This window comes from Tamandua tetradactyla, chromosome 15 (genome assembly GCF_023851605.1).
Source record: "Tamandua tetradactyla isolate mTamTet1 chromosome 15, mTamTet1.pri, whole genome shotgun sequence".
NCBI lineage: Eukaryota > Metazoa > Chordata > Mammalia > Pilosa > Myrmecophagidae > Tamandua > Tamandua tetradactyla.
The window spans coordinates 33,342,363-33,358,488 of NC_135341.1; the positions used below are offsets into that span (position 1 = coordinate 33,342,363).

Consider the following 16,126-nt stretch of genomic DNA (forward strand, 5'->3'; position numbering starts at 1 on the left):
ATGGCGGGTGCCGGGCTGCGAGCGGCCACTCGGCGCTGGCTGCTGGGCGGAGGCCCAGGCGGGCAGCGAGCCGCCTCCTCCTCGTCCTCCTGCCCTGGTTGCGGCCCCCCGGGTCCCGGCGCCCACTGCCCGGGCAGCCCTCGCACCGCATCAGACCCGGCACCCGCTGGCGGGGCCGAGCCCAGCGAGCACCTCTGGGCTCGTTACCAGGACATGCGGAGGCTGGTGCACGGTGGGTGAGCCGGCGTGGGACAAGCCGGGGGCGGGATGGGGGGGCGAGGGTCGCGCGGCGAAGACGCGCGCGGGGACGGATGAACAGATGGACGCAGCGAGAGGGGACTGCTCCTCGAAAGAAACGCCCGGGTGGGCTCCCCGGGCCTGGGAACCCGAGGGCCGGTGGCTTCATGGGAGACGCTCTGGCGGGTCGCCCTAGGAGCTGCTGGGGCGTCCTGAGTCTCCGCGAGAGGAAGAGAGGTTTGTTCCTCGACTCCATCTGCAGGAACTCAGTGTTCCTGGAGCGGCTTGGCCTGCGCGGTCTATCCCTGCCCCGCCCCCGCCCCGACCCCTACCCGCGGAGCCGGAACTGCGGCGGAAACGCCCCCACCCCTTGTTCTCCGCCGGCCTTCAGTTGCAGAAGTGCGGTAAGCAAAGCTAGCGGACCAGCGCTGGCCGGAGCGGGCTCCTGGGAACAGTCCTCCCTAATCGGATTCTGGCTGGACTTTCCGGACACTTCTAGATTTCACCCTGAAGGTCCATGCACTCTCAACCTGGGAGGCCCGTGCTGGGAGGAAGATGTTGAAGAAGCAAGACCAAGTGGCCCCAGCCCCTGGAAGTCCAAAAGGATTACTGCAGCATTGGCCACGGCACTTGAGCTCTGCCTCCTCCTCTTTGCTCTCTGCAAAATGGGCTGAGAGCTGAGGCATCCTCTTAGAAAAGAAGGCAGGCTGGGGATGCCCTGATGAGGTTGGAGGGAGTCTACTAGGCATGATCCTCCAGGGCTTGGCTCACATCTTTGCAGAGACCCCTAAGCTTTTCTTGGTGCACATCAGGCAAGATAATTTCCATTGAGATGTCATCGTGAGGGTCAAGAGAAGCCAGCCATACTCACTCTAACTGTCCCCATCTAGCTCAGTTTTCTGGAGGAGATTCTGAGCATTGAGGTGTGCCTTGGGCTTATGCCTGTGAGCAACATTTTACCATGGAGCCAGGCCCTAGAACAACTCATCAGCCCTGGGAACAAAGCAGTAGCCTCATCTCACTGCTGGCCCACCCTCCCCATCCCACCTACCCTTTGCGTAGGGATATCAGGAGAATAAGCAGAGCAGCAAAGTGGTTGAGAACAGGTGAGGCAATCCAAATTCAAATTTCAACTCTTTTCCCACTGCTGGATGGTCTGGAGAAGTGACTCCACCTCCTTGAGCCCAGAAGTTCTCTGGACAATGGAGGATAAGTGTGTGTCACAGGAGTAGTGTGAGGATGGAATAAGATGAGCCTCTGAGGCACTCTGCAAGTGTACTCTGCAGCAGCTTGGAGGATGGCATACAGGCAAATCCACAGGGAGGATTTGGCCCTGGAACCTGGAGCCATGGGCAGGTAGGGACCAGCCAAGTGCTGGGGACTGAGGAGAAGAAAGCAGCGGGGGGGGGGGGAACTGGACAATGAGATCAGTAAACCTATCAGGCCGCTACTAGTTGGGGACCACATTCCCACTCAGCCATCTTCTCAGTCCTGACTGCACTGTGAAAGGGAGTGGACCCCTGTGGTCCCTAGGGCTATTATGGTTTTCTCAGACCAGAGATTGGATTAGGCCAGGCTCTGTGGTTGCTTCCCCATCCTGCGTCATTCCCGGGAGGATTATTCGTCCCTTATAACATCTTCAAGATCTCAGGTGAAGGCCCAGACTTGACTAGGACTCTGGCAGCAAGGGACTGCACTGCCAAGCAGACCCCTTCCATCCTTGGTGCCACTGCACCAAGAGTCACACTCAGAATACCCAGGAACCCGGGACTGTGGGGAGGTTAAGAGCCAGTGAGATGCCAGGTGAGGGGCATCTCAGATGCAGCTCACTTAGGGGCTGGGGTAGCTATGTCTCCTATGCACCCACAGGAGAGTTTCCATCTGCACCCACAGAACCGTGAAGCAGCTGCTCCTTGCAGGCCTGGGCTGCCCTGGGGCCACCAGAGGAACCAGCCACACCTGTTCCTCCACCCACACCCTGCACTTGTAAATCAAAAGGAAAGGGGATGGAGCTGGAGCCTTGTGTTCCAAAGGGGCCTTGGAGGAGACTGCTCCTGAGCATGGGAGCTCATCAATGGGGTGTCAGCCAATGAGCGCAAGTGGATGCCAAGCACACTGTGTGGCCAGGGGCTTCAGTCGTTGAGTGGTTGTATATCTGAGATTGGAATTCCCTGTCAGATTGGGCTGTTATTCTGGGCCTCAGCCAAAGGCTACAGGTCTCAAGAATGGGGCTATCTGGGGACCCTGCAGAACAGTGACCTGCACACCTAGTTCTGCCTGCTGTGCTTACACCCCTGTGATGCAGAGAAATTAGGCAGGTCATGGGTTCAGGAGGCGCATTACCCGTTATCTCACATTCACCACAGGTGCAGGGCGGGGATGCTGCACAGAGCACCTTCCATATGACCCTCTTAGGAATTCCGTAGGTTGGCACAATTTTTAATCCCTCCTTTAGAGGCAGGGAAGCTGAGACCCAACAGGTGAGGTGAATCCTGAGGTCACAGCCATGAAGGACAGTCTAGTCTGGTCTATGTGACCTCAAAGCCCATGCTCTTTACATCACACCTCCCCCATCGTACAGACAGGGAAGCCAAGGCAGGTGAGTCTGGAGTTGCTCAGCCTCATCCACCTTGCGGGGACCCCAGAGGCCACTCTGCAGAGTGCCTCATTTGGCCTCCCTGCTGTGAGCCTCAGAGCCAACTTGAACAGCCAGGGTTTGGGGTGGCCACAGCCACATTTCCAGAAAGAAGCACATTCTGCCTGTTGTAATTAGCAGCATTCCCTGCTTAATGCCAGCAGATGTCATTAGTACAGGCTGGCAGGCACCTAAAATCTGATTAGAGGGGCCTTACTTTTCAGGCTATGGCAGCTGCTCAGAGCTGGCAGCCTGAGCAACAAAGGGGTACTCGGTGGCACCCACCCCAGCTAGTGTTCCTAAGCTCAAACCCCAGCTCCCATGGCCTCAGCCTCCTCAGGGTTGTTCCATCATCCCCTCATGCTGCCCCACCCACATATACCCAAGGCACTTAGGAGATTAGGCCAGTGGGCCAGGCAGCAGAGGAGTCTTCTTCCCATAGGGCCTAGACAGTTTGCTCATGTGAGTGTTTTGGGGAAGGGGTAGAATTCACATTGTAGACAGTCCTGAGAACAACATCCCTACCCGAGGAGTGTTGCCAGGATCTGAGTGTGGCCATGAAGTAGACCCAGAAGGTGCGTGGGCTCAGTGCACCTGGTAAGCTATGGGCAATGGTATAATCTAGACAGGACCCGTGGGTAGGAGCTCTGCTTTACTCCAACTTTGTGATCCTGGGCAGGTGGCATCTCTCTGAGCCTCGTTTGGTCATCTACAACCTTGGGCTCGGTGAATCCATCTGGGAGTGGGGCATTTTGTGAAGCTGACAAGGCTGGGCTCCCAGAAAATGCTGCTGGGATCGTCAGCCTCATCGTCACTGCCTCTTTGCATCTCTTCCCTGTAGACCTGCTGCCCCCCGAGGTCTGCAGCCTCCTGAACCCAGCAGCCATCTACGCCAACAATGAGATCAGCCTGAGTGGTGTGGAGGTCTACGGCTTTGACTACGACTACACACTGGCCCAGTACGCAGATGCCTTGCATCCTGAGATCTTCTCTGCTGCCCGTGACATCCTGATTGAGCACTACAAGGTGAGGCTGCCAGGCGGAGGGCCTCCCCATCACCAGGCCCTGGGCCTGCACATCCAAGGCCCAGCTTGGCCCAACCCCCAGGGGTGACTCATGGGCTCCCCTGGACCCCTGGACGGTGTATAGATTTAAGAGTCTGGGGTAGAACAACTCTGGCAGTGTCACTGGCTCAGGCCTGGCTTCTCTTCACCTCACAGTACCCAGAGGGGATTCGGAAATATGACTACAATCCCAACTTTGCCATCCGAGGCCTCCACTATGACATCCAGAAGGTGAGTGGTCGGATCTGACTGCCCCTGGTCTCCCCTGACTCACATGTATAGGGCCAACTCCTCAGTACCCCACCCTACCCCACCTCACCCCCTAGAGGGGCGTCTCCTCGGCTCCCTGTTCCCTCGGCCTCAGAGCCATGGTCTCCCCTGGTGTGCACATGGTCCCTTTGGAACCATCCACTTGGGGCTTCAGCAAGGGGCCAGAAGAGTCTGTCTCAGAGCCAATGGCAAAATAGCTCCTCACCGCCTGCTCTGCCCCCGTGGTGCCCCAGAGCCTTCTGATGAAGATTGATGCCTTCCATTATGTGCAGCTGGGAACAGCCTACAGGTCAGTGCTGACCCCCTCCTGAGCCCCAGCCCTGCCCACTATTCCAGGTCCACACTGTCCTGCTTCACCCCACTGTCCCCCACCTTGTGCTGTGGCCTGGGCTCAGGGCCACTTTGGACTCATGGAGTCTGTGTGTTCACCCAGGGGCCTCCAGCCTGTGCCAGACGAGGAGGTGATTGACCTGTATGGGGGCACCCAGCACATCCCACTGTACCAGATGAGTGGATTCTACGGCAAGGTACTTGCTCCACCTGCTGCTGCCCAAGGCAGCCTTCCTCTGTGATCTCTTGGACACTGGCTTCCCGGGAGGCAGGGCCCACACCCCATGGGCCAGTCCTGACCTGGGGGCCACCCCCTCTAGCAGTTCCTGGGGCAAACCAACAGATCCTGGTGTCCAGAGCCGGGGGTGGTGGGGCCAAGGGGTGCTGAGATGTGGCCCCTCCCCAGGGCCCCTCCATCAAGCAGTTCATGGACATCTTCTCACTGCCGGAGATGGCACTGCTGTCCTGTGTGGTGGACCACTTCCTGGGCCACGGCCTGGAGTTCGACCAAGCCCACCTCTACAAGGATGTGACGGTGAGCAGGCCGGGCCTGGCCTGGGAGGGCAGGGCAGGTGGAGTCCCGCCACACCACAGCCTCACTCTCCCTGCAGGACGCCATTCGAGACGTGCACGTGAAGGGCCTCATGTACCAGTGGATTGAGCGGGACATGGGTAAGGGTAGACAGTGGCCATCCCCACAGCAGCCTGAGCAGGCGGTGGCACTGGCCCTTATAGGCCCCCCTCCCCTATTAGAGAAGTACATCTTGAGAGGAGATGAAACTTTCGCCGTCCTGAGTCGCCTGGTGACCCACGGGAAGCAGCTCTTCCTCATCACCAACAGCCCTTTCAGCTTCGTGTGAGTCCAGCCCCGCAGTGGGCGGGCGTTCAGGGTGGACCTGGGGCCCTGGTGGGGGTGGGCAGGTGTGGAGCCACCTCGGACCCCTGCCCCCTGCCCTCCCTCTACCCAGGGACAAGGGGATGCGGCACATGGTGGGCCCCGACTGGCGCCAGCTCTTCGACGTGGTCATTGTCCAGGCAGACAAGCCCAGCTTTTTCACCGACCGGCGCAAGTATGGCTCTGGGCCTGGCGGGGTGGATGGGCCACGGGCCCCCTGAGGAAGGACGGGAGGACGTCAGGCTGGCCTGCCTTCAGCGCCCTGTGTGCTTGGGCTGAGAGTGCGCCCCGTTGGTGCATGGCCCCGCCACAGACTGGAGACCAAGCCCCCCCCACCTCCCACCCAGGCCTTTTAGGAAACTCGATGAAAAGGGCTCTCTCCAATGGGACCGTATCACCCGCCTGGAAAAGGGCAAGATCTATCGACAGGTGAGGGCCGCTGGGGACATGGGGGCAGCCTCTAAGTGACACACGCCAGCCTCTGTACTTCTGCTCCCACACATCCTGAGTCCCGCTGCTGTGTCCATCCCCACACCCGTGGTCCGGAGCCCTTGCAAAGGGCTGTCGGGTCTGTGCAGTGTTGAGAGCGGCACCTCTGGGTCAGACTATCTGGACTTGAATCCCAGCTCCACTCTCACTAGCCCTTGCCCTCTCTGTGCCTTGCCCTCCTCATCTGCAAAAGAGGTGTTGAATTGTGGTCCTTGAATTGTGGTGTTAAAGCCCTTAGAACAGCTTTCCACTTGCTAAGCGCCCACTGAATGGCACTAGTTGAGCCAGCACACACCTGGCTGAGGGCCCCTGAGCTGGGCCGGTGGGGGCAGCCTGCAGGAGCGCTCTGGGGACACTCCCTTTCCAGGCTGGCTGGGAAGACAGGAGGGGGCCTGGTGCTGGGCTAGGGGATTGGGTGGCTGGCTGTGAGCAGGAGGTGATTAAGGTATTTGGCTCTGGGTGGAATGTGGAAATCCTGGTTGAGCTGGGCTTCTTGGGGGCAGGGGTGGGAAGAAACCATAGATGGGCCAAGGGACAGCCTCAAGATGCCAGGGCCTGGGCTGCTGGCGGTACTCCCATCCCCTCCACTATTGCCCACTGCTCAGTCTTTCTCCCTGCTGTCCCCCAACTCTCTGTGGCCCCCTCAAGTACAGACTTTTCCCATCAGCTCTGAGGATGAATCTGTGCTTTGTCTTGGCATCCATGCCTTGGGCTGAGGAATCACTCCTCTTTGTGGGAAACATGTCTCTTTCTCCCTTGGCAGCTTTGAGGCTCTTTTGGTGTGTGTGCCTGGTGTTCTGAAATCTCATGCTGTGTGTGTGTGTGGATCCTCCTTAGCTCTGGGTAGCCTTTCACTCTAAGCCCCCACCTTTCTCTGCCTTGTCCTGGTCTCCAATTATTGGAGCCTTGGGCTCCACTCTTGGTTCAAGGGAACATCCTCAGCGACTCACTCATGTCTACTAATTTCCAGCAGGGTCTGCCTACTTCTCAGCCTCTCCTCTTGAAATAAGCTCAGCAATTAAGTTATTTCATAACCACTTGTTTCCCCAATAGTTTTCATCTCTCTGGGGCTCTTGAATGCTTGAGTTGTTGTATTAAATCTGTTCTGCTGGGTGTAAATTCTTTTTACTTTTGGAGTGTGGGCTTTTGCTCCTGTGGCTGCTATACTTCCTGCTCTGAGCCCTTCCTCAGTTTCTGATCCCCTGCAAGCCTCCCTAGTTGGGTTAGAGCCTGGTTGGGTGTTTGCATCTTTTCTACAGCTTTGGGGCAGGAGGGGTCAGTGCCTCAGAGTAAGGTCTGCCATTGGCCTGCTGGGTCCCTCTGGGCTGTGGGCAGGAAGGACTTTAGGTCCAAAGGGGCTCTGGGGCTTCGACTGATGTTTGTTTCCCACAGAGGGTGGATGTGATCTCTAGCCTGGGGTGGGTGTGAGATCACAGGGGGAGGAGACCCTTGAGACACAGAGCACCATTCCAGGCTTACAGAAGACCTTCCTGGGCAGGCGACCCCCCTTCCCAAGTGTGACAGGGAAGTGGCAAGGGCCAGAGCCAGAAGGGACCATGAGGCCACGGGAAAGGGCAGCCGGCATCCGGCCAGAGGGGCCTAACTGCCTCTGGGGATTTGGGGGTACTCGTGGAGGCAGCCCTGTGGGAGTACCCTCAGCACACTCGGTTGAGTGGTGTGTCCTCCCTCCCCAGGGAAACCTGTTTGACTTCCTGCGCCTGACAGAATGGCGTGGCCCCCGTGTCCTCTACTTTGGAGACCACCTCTACAGTGACTTAGCGGTGAGGGGCAGCAAGGCGGGTCTGCAGGGGGAGGGGAGAGGAGGGAGCCTGTGCAGCTGGCACTAAGCCCGTGGCCACCTCCCCAGGACCTCATGCTGCGGCACGGCTGGCGCACAGGCGCCATCATCCCCGAGCTGGAACGGGAGATCCGCATCATCAACACGGAGCAGTACATGCACTCGCTGACGTGGCAGCAGGCGCTCACGGGGCTGCTGGAGCGCATGCAGGTGCGGGGGCAGACCATGCGGCCCCAGGGGGGGCCAGGGTCGCTGCCTAGGGACACTCCCACACTGAGCACCCGGCGGGTCTCCCCCAGACCTACCAGGATGCAGAGTCACGGCAGGTGCTGGCTGCCTGGATGAAGGAGCGGCAGGAGCTGAGGTGAGCAGGGCAGGGCAAGGCGTCCCGGCCCGCACCCCTTCTGTGCCTCCCCTCCGAGCGACCCCTGTCTCCCTCCTCAGATGCATCACCAAGGCCCTGTTCAACCCTCAGTTTGGAAGCATCTTCCGCACCTTCCACAACCCCACCTACTTCTCACGGCGCCTTGTGCGCTTCTCTGACCTCTACATGGCCTCGCTCAGCTGCCTACTCAACTACCGCGTGGACTTCACCTTCTACCCGCGCCGCACACCCCTGCAGCACGAGGCCCCGCTCTGGATGGACCAGCTGTGCACCGGCTGCATGAAGACGCCCTTCCTCGGCGACATGGCTCACATCCGCTGAGGGCACCTTTATTGTCAGGGACCAGCCCTAGCTACTTCTGCCCCGCCCACAGCGGGCCTTTGTCCGGACGAGCAATAAAGGCCGCTCCCTCCTGCATGTCCCAGCCCCGGTGTCACTTGACTGCGAGGATCCTCTGGGTGTCGGGGAAGTCGTCCTCCATGAGGGAGTCCTGAGCCAGGAGGGCCATCTGTGACTGGGCCGGGCCAGGCCCGGGGCCCACCTCCACATCCCCCACAGGTCCCACACTCACATCAAAGGGCTCACGGAAGGTCTCGTGGCTGCCAAAGACAGGGTTGGGGATGGAGACCAGGGCTGGGCTGGCCGCTTCCTGCCACGGGGAGAAGTCGTCATCGGCACCGTCCTCTGCCTGGAGAGGAATGCGAGGTGAGGGGCCCTGAACAAGATCAATGGACCTAGCTCCCCATTAGCCCCAACCTTACCTGGAAGGCAGAGAAGCCAAAGCCCGTGGTCTTGCCTCGGGCACGGAGGTAGAAGGCTCCAGCTACCAGGCCAAGCAGTGCTCCAGCCGCCACCACAGCTCCCACACCTGCTGCCACAGGGGGGGCCTCAGGAGCCAACACGGCCCGCTGCAAACATTGGGTGTCAAGGACTTGGCCAGATCCTTCCCCCTCCTCCCTCACAGCTCTGCCCCCCCCACCCCCCGACTCACAGGCTGTGGAGGTGCCAGGAGAGGGCTAGCTAGGGCATGGATGATGCCATTGAAGGCCATGATGTCCCACTCGATGACACTGCTAACCACAACTGCCCCCGGGGCCTGTGGGGATACCAGAGTCAGGCCTGGCAGGTAAGTGAGGGCCAGGACCAGCAGGGTAAGTGCAGTGCTTAGACTCACCTCAGGGACCCAAGAACTGTTGTCAGAGCCCACAGCACTGATGACAAGGCTGAGGCCCGAATGAGCTAGGAGCGCGGTACCCTGGCTGGCGTTGACACTCAGGAGGGTGGCGTTGGAGGCGTGCAACTCCAGGTCAGGGCCGCTCAGAGTCTGCGGGCAAAGCAAGACCTATTGGCTCAGGGCAGCCAGAGAGTGTGGAATCCAGCCCTGTTCTGTCCATGGCCCCTGCTACCATATTGTCCACAAAGCCTTCATTGACAGGAACGAAGAGTGTCTTGTAGGTGAGCTCGTCATCTAAGAAGTTCAGGAAGTCAAGGCCCCGCTGGGTGGCATTGGCATAGCCTAGAAGCATCTGGGAGGGTAGGAAAGACAGGGATTGGGGCAGACTCCCTCCCCAGCAATCCCAGCTACCCTGCAATAACCCCACCCAAGCCTGAGCTCCTGCTCACCCCATAGAAAGTGGAAAAGTTGGCAGTGGCAGCCAGCACATCAAGCAACTTCCCATTGCACACACTAGTTCCGTCACCTACAAAGCCATCACGGCACTGGCAGGCCACATCTATGGGAAAGGCAGGTCAGTGGTGAGTGGTGTGGTGGACTGGGTGGAGAGGGTAGAGCGAGTGGGGGCAGGTGGGGTAGGCACACCTTGAGTGCGGTAGCAGTAGGCATCCCAGAGCTCCGAGAGGTTCCCCCGGGCACCCAGGCTGACTATGCCCACGTGACCATCGCCACAGTCCACCGCAGGGAAAACGACGGGGTGGGCAGCTGAGCCGTTGGCCAGCCAGCCCACCAGACACAGGTGGAAGCCCAGCTGCAGGAAAAGGAGTGGATGTTGAGGCTCAGGGCCCAATTTTAGGGCTCACCATCAGCTCACGTGTAGACGCTGGGATCCCACACACCTGCTGGGCAGCCGAAAGTTGAGGGAGTGAGGCCAGGACAGCTCCCTGGGCTCCACATGCTGCCTCAGCCTCTGAGAAGTTCAGGCCATAAGGGCCACTGGCGGCCTGGAGGTGAAAGACACCAGCCCATTTCTCTGTAAAGGAGAGGGGTGCATGGTCAGCTGGCAGGTATAGTGGGATAAAGCAGGGGCACAGGGTGCAGGCAGTGGAGTATACCCCGGAAGTGCAGGTCAGTACACATGGCATCCACATGGCAGGGTGGTGGCTGGCCCAGGCAGCGGTCCACGGGCGGCTTTTGATCTTCCAAGCATTGCAGCCCATCGCCCACGTAGCCTGCATGGCACTCACAGCGCCGGGCGTTCTGGTAGGCGGGGAGCCGGGGGGAGGTTGGTAGTGTCCTTCAGGGGCTGGGGGAGCCGGTCCTTGGGAGTCTCCCCACCCTGGTCACTCGGCCTCCCCACCTGCTCACCGGGCCAGTATTGAGGCAGTCAGCATGCTCGCTACAGCCTCCACGGTGGCTGTCGGCACAGGGGTTACGGGCCCGGCAGATCCAGCCATCTCCCTCGTAGTCAGGTAGGCAGGTGCAGGTGACCACTGTGCCTACCTGGCTGCAGTTGGCATGCTCGCTGCAGCCACCATGTCCATCCTGGCATAGGTCTGCCACTGGGGGCAGAAGTAGTTGGACCAGGTGATAGGTCAGAAATGGGTTCCCTCCTACCTCCCCATCCTCACCCACCTGCTTACCTGTGCACATGTAGCCATCCCCTTCATAGCCCAGATTGCACTCGCAGCTGTTGCCCGCACGACACACGGCCTGGGGTGCGCAGGGTGGGGCACACACAGGCTGCAGCTCTGTCCCCCGTGCCCATCCCCAAATAGCCAGTTTAGTAGCTGCCCTCCTAGCCTCCACACGCCACACCCCCACCCAGTGCCTCCCCCTGAGTGTACAGTGAGGGCAGCAATGGTGTGTGCACGTACACACAAGCATACAGGACTGGAACAGGCCACTGGGCGACTCACCCAGCTGCACCTCACAGCGTGGCCCAATCCAGCCCTCATTACAGAAGCAGGAGCCCGAGCCCCCAAGGCCCTCATCACAGTGGCCGTGGGATGTGCAGAGGCAGGCTGGGAAGAGGGATGCAGAAAGATGGAGGTTGGCAGAAGGGGGCCAAGGGAATCAGGGAGCAGGGTGGGGTGGTCAGGGAGGGATGGCCCACCTTGGCAATGGGGCCCAAAGGCACCCGGAGCACAGAGTTCACACGCTGTCCCAGCGAAACCCGAGTGACATTTACACTGCCCGCTGCGGCTCATACCATCCAGGCACATCCCATGGCCACTACAGGGGTTGCTGGGGCCCCCGGGGCATGCTAGGGGATGGGGTGAGGCCATGTCAGAGTGGGGCCACGGGCTCTCTCATCTGAAACCCCACACACACGCACCCAGCCTAGCCATACCAGCCATCCAGAAATATCAATCCACCCATGTCTCTGCCCCACTGAAAACCCTCCAAGCCCTTGAACGTTGGAGAACACCCAAACCCACCCAGTACCTGTCCCCAGGTCCTGTACCATCTATGCACCTACCCTGCCTTAGAGCCTCCCCCCCCAGTTAAACTCCACTTGACCCCCAAACCTGCAGCCTCTGACCACTCAAGACTCATTCTCAGGGACGGCTATCTCAGGGGCCCCAGGATGCTCACCTTGGCACTCACTGCCATAGTGACCAGGACAACAGCTGGGCCTCCAGACAGTGGTAACACAGTTTCGGTGGCAGCCCCTGTGCAGGGGCCGGGGATAGTTCCAAATTTTGTGTCCCCCCATGCCGTATACTCCTATGTAGGGCAGCGAAGGGGATGTCCAGAACTTCGTGTAATACTGCCAGCAGACCTCGGGGCGGCCCTGGACAGAAAGGAGTTCAGCTGCAGACGGCCAGAGCTTGTTGTTTCACGGTCCCTGTTCTACTCCCCACCCAACCCCCAACCCTCACCTGTTCCCGTGAGCCCTCAGGACAGGGCGGCTCCTGCCCACAGACGCTGCAGGTCCTCTGAAAGGGATGGAGGCCAGCACAAGGTCAGGTAGATGGCCAGACAGGTAGGCTTGGTCCCCTTCCCTCCACCTGCAGCCTAGGACCTCCCTTACATGTGTCAGTGCCCAGGTCTCAAAGTGGTCGCAGCGGGCACCAAGGCCTGGTGGCTCCAGCAGCTGGTCAATGCCATAGGCCAGGCCACCCTCAAAGGGTAGGTGCCGCTGTACAATGTGGGCATCGTCCTCGCCCACCATGAGCTCACCCTGCAGGGGGCATAGACCGGTCATGGGTGCACTGCCAGTGCCCCAGCTTCATACCTGCCTCCTCCACGTCCTCTCCCCATACTCACAGGACGGGTACGGCTGCAGGAGAAGGAGATGGTGGTCCCATGCACCGTGCGGAGCAGGCCTAGGTTGGGCAGGTCAGACGCCAAGGCCTGAGCAGAGGGAGCAGGGTTAGAGGTGGGTAAGCAGGCTTGGCAGCAGGCGCTGGGGACCAGGGTCTAAGGGTGCACCCACCTCGATGTTGAGGATCATGTGGCCCCGCAGAATGGCAGCCAGCTTCTCACGGTGGGTCTCGTGGTACAGCCAGACCTGGCGCTCAGGGGACAGAGCTCGCAGGGCGGCGTCTGTGGGCCACAGCATCGTGAGGGGCCTATAGGTCTCATCTTGAAGCAGGGACAGGAGACCGGCCTTCTGGCGGGACGGGGCAGAGGTGTGGCGGTCACAGCCCAGCCAGTTACTGGCAGATGGAGGCGCAGCTGGACCATACAGACCAGGAAGGGCTCCAGAGACCCAGGCAGTCCCACTGGCCACACTCAGCTGGGACTATACCAGGCAGACATATGTGGACACACATGCCAGGATGGGTTTGCACACAAACCGTTGTGCATACGAGAGCACGCACAGGCAGGCTCACTCACACGAGCACGCACACAGGTAGGCGCAGAGACGTAGAGACGGGTGACTATACACGCAGGGGCGCAGGCTGACAGAGCGGAAGTACCTTCAGGAGGCCGCTGAAGATCTTGTAACCGAAGCTTTCGGCGGCGGCGTTGACAGTTAGCTGAGGAAAGACGCGCCTGAGCAGGGAGGTTCTGTGGCGACCTCCTTCCCGCCCCCCGGCGGGCGCCCAGGCCATACCCGCGGAGTCGGGGCAGCGTCAGGCTCCCAGTGCAGCGCGTCCGGCGGCAACAGGACACGGTCGATGAAGTGCAGGACGCCGTTCACCGCCTCGTGGTCGCTGCTCACGACGCGCGCAAAGTCATTGAGGTATATGCTGCCCTGCGGGCAGGCACCGGGCTGAAGGAGGACCATGGGGGAGGGGCGCCTGGGCGCGACTGCGGGGGGGTGGGGGCTTTGGCGGGGGCGGGGCCTTGGTTGGGACGGGTCTAGGATGATGGACCCCCTCGCGGTGACGGACAGGACCGGCTGGTGGGTGGGGCGTGGGCGGAGTCCAAGCGGAGGGCGGAGCGCACCTCCTGGTACACAGTGGGAGGGCGGCTTGGGCTCAGTACTGGGGTGGGGCCCAGGCTGTGGGCGGGGCTCAGATTGTGGGCGGGGCCCAGGGCAGCACTCCTTTTTCTCTCAAGGAAGGGGCTGAGAGGATTAGAAATACGTGGGGGCAGGGTCCAGGAGCCCAGGGGCGGGCTCGAGAGAAGGCTGAGTGGGCGGGGCGTGGACGCACCTCCCTCTCGCTGAAGCGCAGCGAGTGTCCCGAGAGCGCCGTGGCGTACCCCAGGTCCAGCAGCTCCTGGCTCCGCAGCTTGCGGCAGCCGATCACGTGGTAGCGGAACACGAGCGGGCGGTGTGTGCGAATCCGGGCCAGCTCATCCTGCAGTGAGAGCCACCAAGGTGGTGGGACCCCTGGCCGCCACCACTGCCCCCCTCCAGGCTTTGTCCATCCCTCCCCAGCCTCTTAACAGGTGCTGTGTTTGTTACCTGTGACAAGTTGGTCATCAGATCCGCCTGTGGCACGAAGATTGTGAAAGGCCCATCGCCCTTGAGGTCCTTGTTTTCCTGGGGGTGAGGGGGCACAGCTTGAGTGGAAGAGGAACAACCTGGGACCATTTAGAGGCTTCCACCGAGATCGCAGGAAGACTTGGGCTTTTAGAGGCCAGATAAACCAACCCCCTTATCAGATGGGCAAACATCAGGGCCCAGAGAGGGGTGAGACCTGCAGGTCACAGAGGCAGGCTGGTCACTCACCATGAGGTTAAGGCTGAAGAATGAGGCCTGCTTGTCCCGGAGGAGCTCCTGGGGGGGGCGAGGATCAGCTCAGATTTTGGGTGGCCCCCATTCAGGGCCTGGTGCCTGTCCCAGTACCTGTGGCCCAAGGTCTGGCCAAGGCAGAGATGAGGAAAGGAAAGCCAGGGGAGTCTGAGCTGGGGTCAGGATTAGTTTCATGAGCCATAGCTGGGGTCAGTCCAAGTGAGTCAGGGATCAGGGTCATGACCAGAATCAGGATCAAATCTGGGGCCTTGGTCACGGCATGATCAGGCCCATGGGACATAGCTATGGTTGGATCAGGAGTCGGACTTGGGTGTCATTACCAGGCCAACTCGGGCACGGCAGGTGAAGCCGTCACCCACGGTCTGGGCTGGATCACAGGTACATGTCCTCTGGCCATCCCCTGTGCTTTTGCACACAGCATGGGGGCTGCAGCCTCCATTGTTCTGAGGCAGGGACAGAAGAAGGAAGCGTCAGTGGCTCCCAAGACACCCCCTAGCCCTGGGGAGGGCACCGTGTGGGTCTCTGCCCAACCCCCACCATCCCATTTATTATAGATTAGCCAGCTAGGGAGTGGGGAAGGAGGGGAGAGGCCTGTAAGACCCTGCTGGGGGTAAGGACAACTGGTGTCTGCCTCAGTCCCCTCCCCCTGTGAAATGGATTGGGGGCCTGACCTGGGAGCAGGGATCCAGGAGGTCACAGTTGCGTATGCCATCCCCACTGTAACCCTCGCGGCAGCTGCAGGAAACCTGTCCCCCAAAAACCCTGATCAGTGCAACTACTGGGAGCCAAGCATTAGCAGTGCCCAGGACAGAAAGGGCACCCTCTTCCCTGGGTTGGTCTGAGGAGAGGCCCCACCCTTTGGGAAGGACAGAGCCCCAGTGTCCAGCCTTGTTGCGCTGACCTGCAGGGGTCCTGTCGGGATGCACTCAGCGTGAGCGTGGCAACCCCCATGGTGGTCAAGACAGGGGTTGACTTCTAGGGTAAGAGATGCTGTGATGAAGGAGAGGACCTAGCCAGCCCGTCCATTTAGCCAGTCTGTCCATCCAGATAAATGCATCCCCTCCTCTCTTGGTACACCCTCAGTCCTCCCACCACTGTTTGCCCCTCAGCCCTTCCTAGTCTGACTTAGATCATGGAAGACAAACCCCCAGCCCTACTCCTCCCAGGTTGGTGGTCCCAGCCTCACCCTGGCACAGCTCCCCGTCCCCCATGTAGCCTTCCTGGCAGGTGCATATCCGCTGCCCAGGTGCCACTTTGGTGCAGTTGGCATGGGAGGAGCAGCCCCCATGGTCATGAGCACAGGGGTCCACCTCTGGGGGTAGAAGAGCCCAGAGAGCCATGAGGAGCAGGCACGCGGGCAGGGTGGGGGCAGAGGCAGGGGGTAGGGCAAAGGCCAGGGGTGGGGGCAGGACCAGAGAAGGGGCAGCAGTACAGACTCGAACCTAGAGGGGGTGGAGAGGGTTTTGTGGGGACAGCCACCCCAGGATTTCAAGAACGGGCCAGGGCATCTGTGTAGCTGCACCTGAGCAGTGGATGCCATTGCCTGAGTATCCCGCGGCGCAGAGGCAGGCAGAGGCTCCAGCTGGGTCCTGCACACAGCTGGAGGGGACAGCGGCCACTCAGGCTGTGCCTCCTCAGCCCCTGCCCTGACCCCCAACACCCCCCACCACCTGCTCCAGGCTGGGCTCACTCAC

General features: G+C 60.4%; 2 protein-coding genes across 3 annotated transcripts in view; one reads left to right on the forward strand and one right to left on the reverse strand.

Moving 5' to 3' along the window:
* On the forward strand, positions 1 to 8,520 carry NT5DC2 (5'-nucleotidase domain containing 2). The gene is made up of 14 exons (XM_077129049.1): positions 1 to 232; positions 3,714 to 3,898; positions 4,093 to 4,167; positions 4,440 to 4,495; positions 4,640 to 4,733; positions 4,943 to 5,071; positions 5,148 to 5,208; positions 5,290 to 5,392; positions 5,505 to 5,606; positions 5,779 to 5,860; positions 7,615 to 7,701; positions 7,788 to 7,928; positions 8,018 to 8,082; positions 8,163 to 8,520. Exons 1-14 carry the CDS (start codon positions 1 to 3, stop codon positions 8,422 to 8,424), a joined length of 1,674 nt encoding a protein of 557 aa, XP_076985164.1. The 3' UTR covers positions 8,425 to 8,520.
* Positions 8,412 to 16,126, reverse strand: part of STAB1 (stabilin 1) — a 24,954-nt gene continuing 17,239 nt past the window's right edge. The window contains exons 41-69 of one of the 2 annotated variants that reach the window (XM_077129048.1): positions 15,955 to 16,031; positions 15,619 to 15,744; positions 15,334 to 15,407; positions 15,104 to 15,178; positions 14,753 to 14,875; positions 14,409 to 14,456; positions 14,142 to 14,219; positions 13,888 to 14,034; positions 13,344 to 13,484; positions 13,207 to 13,266; positions 12,720 to 12,896; positions 12,551 to 12,637; positions 12,315 to 12,464; positions 12,163 to 12,219; positions 11,876 to 12,074; positions 11,394 to 11,543; positions 11,197 to 11,301; positions 10,921 to 11,028; positions 10,646 to 10,839; positions 10,393 to 10,537; positions 10,177 to 10,310; positions 9,923 to 10,088; positions 9,727 to 9,836; positions 9,510 to 9,629; positions 9,278 to 9,427; positions 9,095 to 9,199; positions 8,865 to 9,011; positions 8,675 to 8,791; positions 8,412 to 8,593 (exon numbers count right to left, since the gene is read on the reverse strand). In XM_077129048.1, coding sequence (XP_076985163.1) covers positions 8,537 to 8,593; positions 8,675 to 8,791; positions 8,865 to 9,011; positions 9,095 to 9,199; positions 9,278 to 9,427; positions 9,510 to 9,629; positions 9,727 to 9,836; positions 9,923 to 10,088; positions 10,177 to 10,310; positions 10,393 to 10,537; positions 10,646 to 10,839; positions 10,921 to 11,028; positions 11,197 to 11,301; positions 11,394 to 11,543; positions 11,876 to 12,074; positions 12,163 to 12,219; positions 12,315 to 12,464; positions 12,551 to 12,637; positions 12,720 to 12,896; positions 13,207 to 13,266; positions 13,344 to 13,484; positions 13,888 to 14,034; positions 14,142 to 14,219; positions 14,409 to 14,456; positions 14,753 to 14,875; positions 15,104 to 15,178; positions 15,334 to 15,407; positions 15,619 to 15,744; positions 15,955 to 16,031 — 3,427 coding nt within the window. In that variant the 3' untranslated portion in view covers positions 8,412 to 8,536. Of the gene's footprint in view, positions 8,594 to 8,674; positions 8,792 to 8,864; positions 9,012 to 9,094; positions 9,428 to 9,509; positions 9,630 to 9,726; positions 9,837 to 9,922; positions 10,089 to 10,176; positions 10,311 to 10,392; positions 10,538 to 10,645; positions 11,029 to 11,196; positions 11,302 to 11,393; positions 11,544 to 11,875; positions 12,075 to 12,162; positions 12,220 to 12,314; positions 12,465 to 12,550; positions 12,638 to 12,719; positions 12,897 to 13,206; positions 13,267 to 13,343; positions 13,485 to 13,887; positions 14,035 to 14,141; positions 14,220 to 14,408; positions 14,457 to 14,752; positions 14,876 to 15,103; positions 15,179 to 15,333; positions 15,408 to 15,618; positions 15,745 to 15,954; positions 16,032 to 16,126 lie in introns of both variants that reach the window. The other variant, XM_077129047.1, reaches the window with a different exon arrangement.

Coding starts and splice junctions, on each gene's coding strand:
- NT5DC2 (XM_077129049.1), top strand. CDS start 1: ATGGCGGGTGCCGGGCTGCGAGCGGCCACTCGGCGCTGGCTGCTGGGC. Junction 233..3,713: donor CATGCGGAGGCTGGTGCACG/GTGGGTGAGCCG, acceptor TCTTCCCTGTAG/ACCTGCTGCCCCCCGAGGTC. Junction 7,929..8,017: donor GGCTGCTGGAGCGCATGCAG/GTGCGGGGGCAG, acceptor GGTCTCCCCCAG/ACCTACCAGGATGCAGAGTC.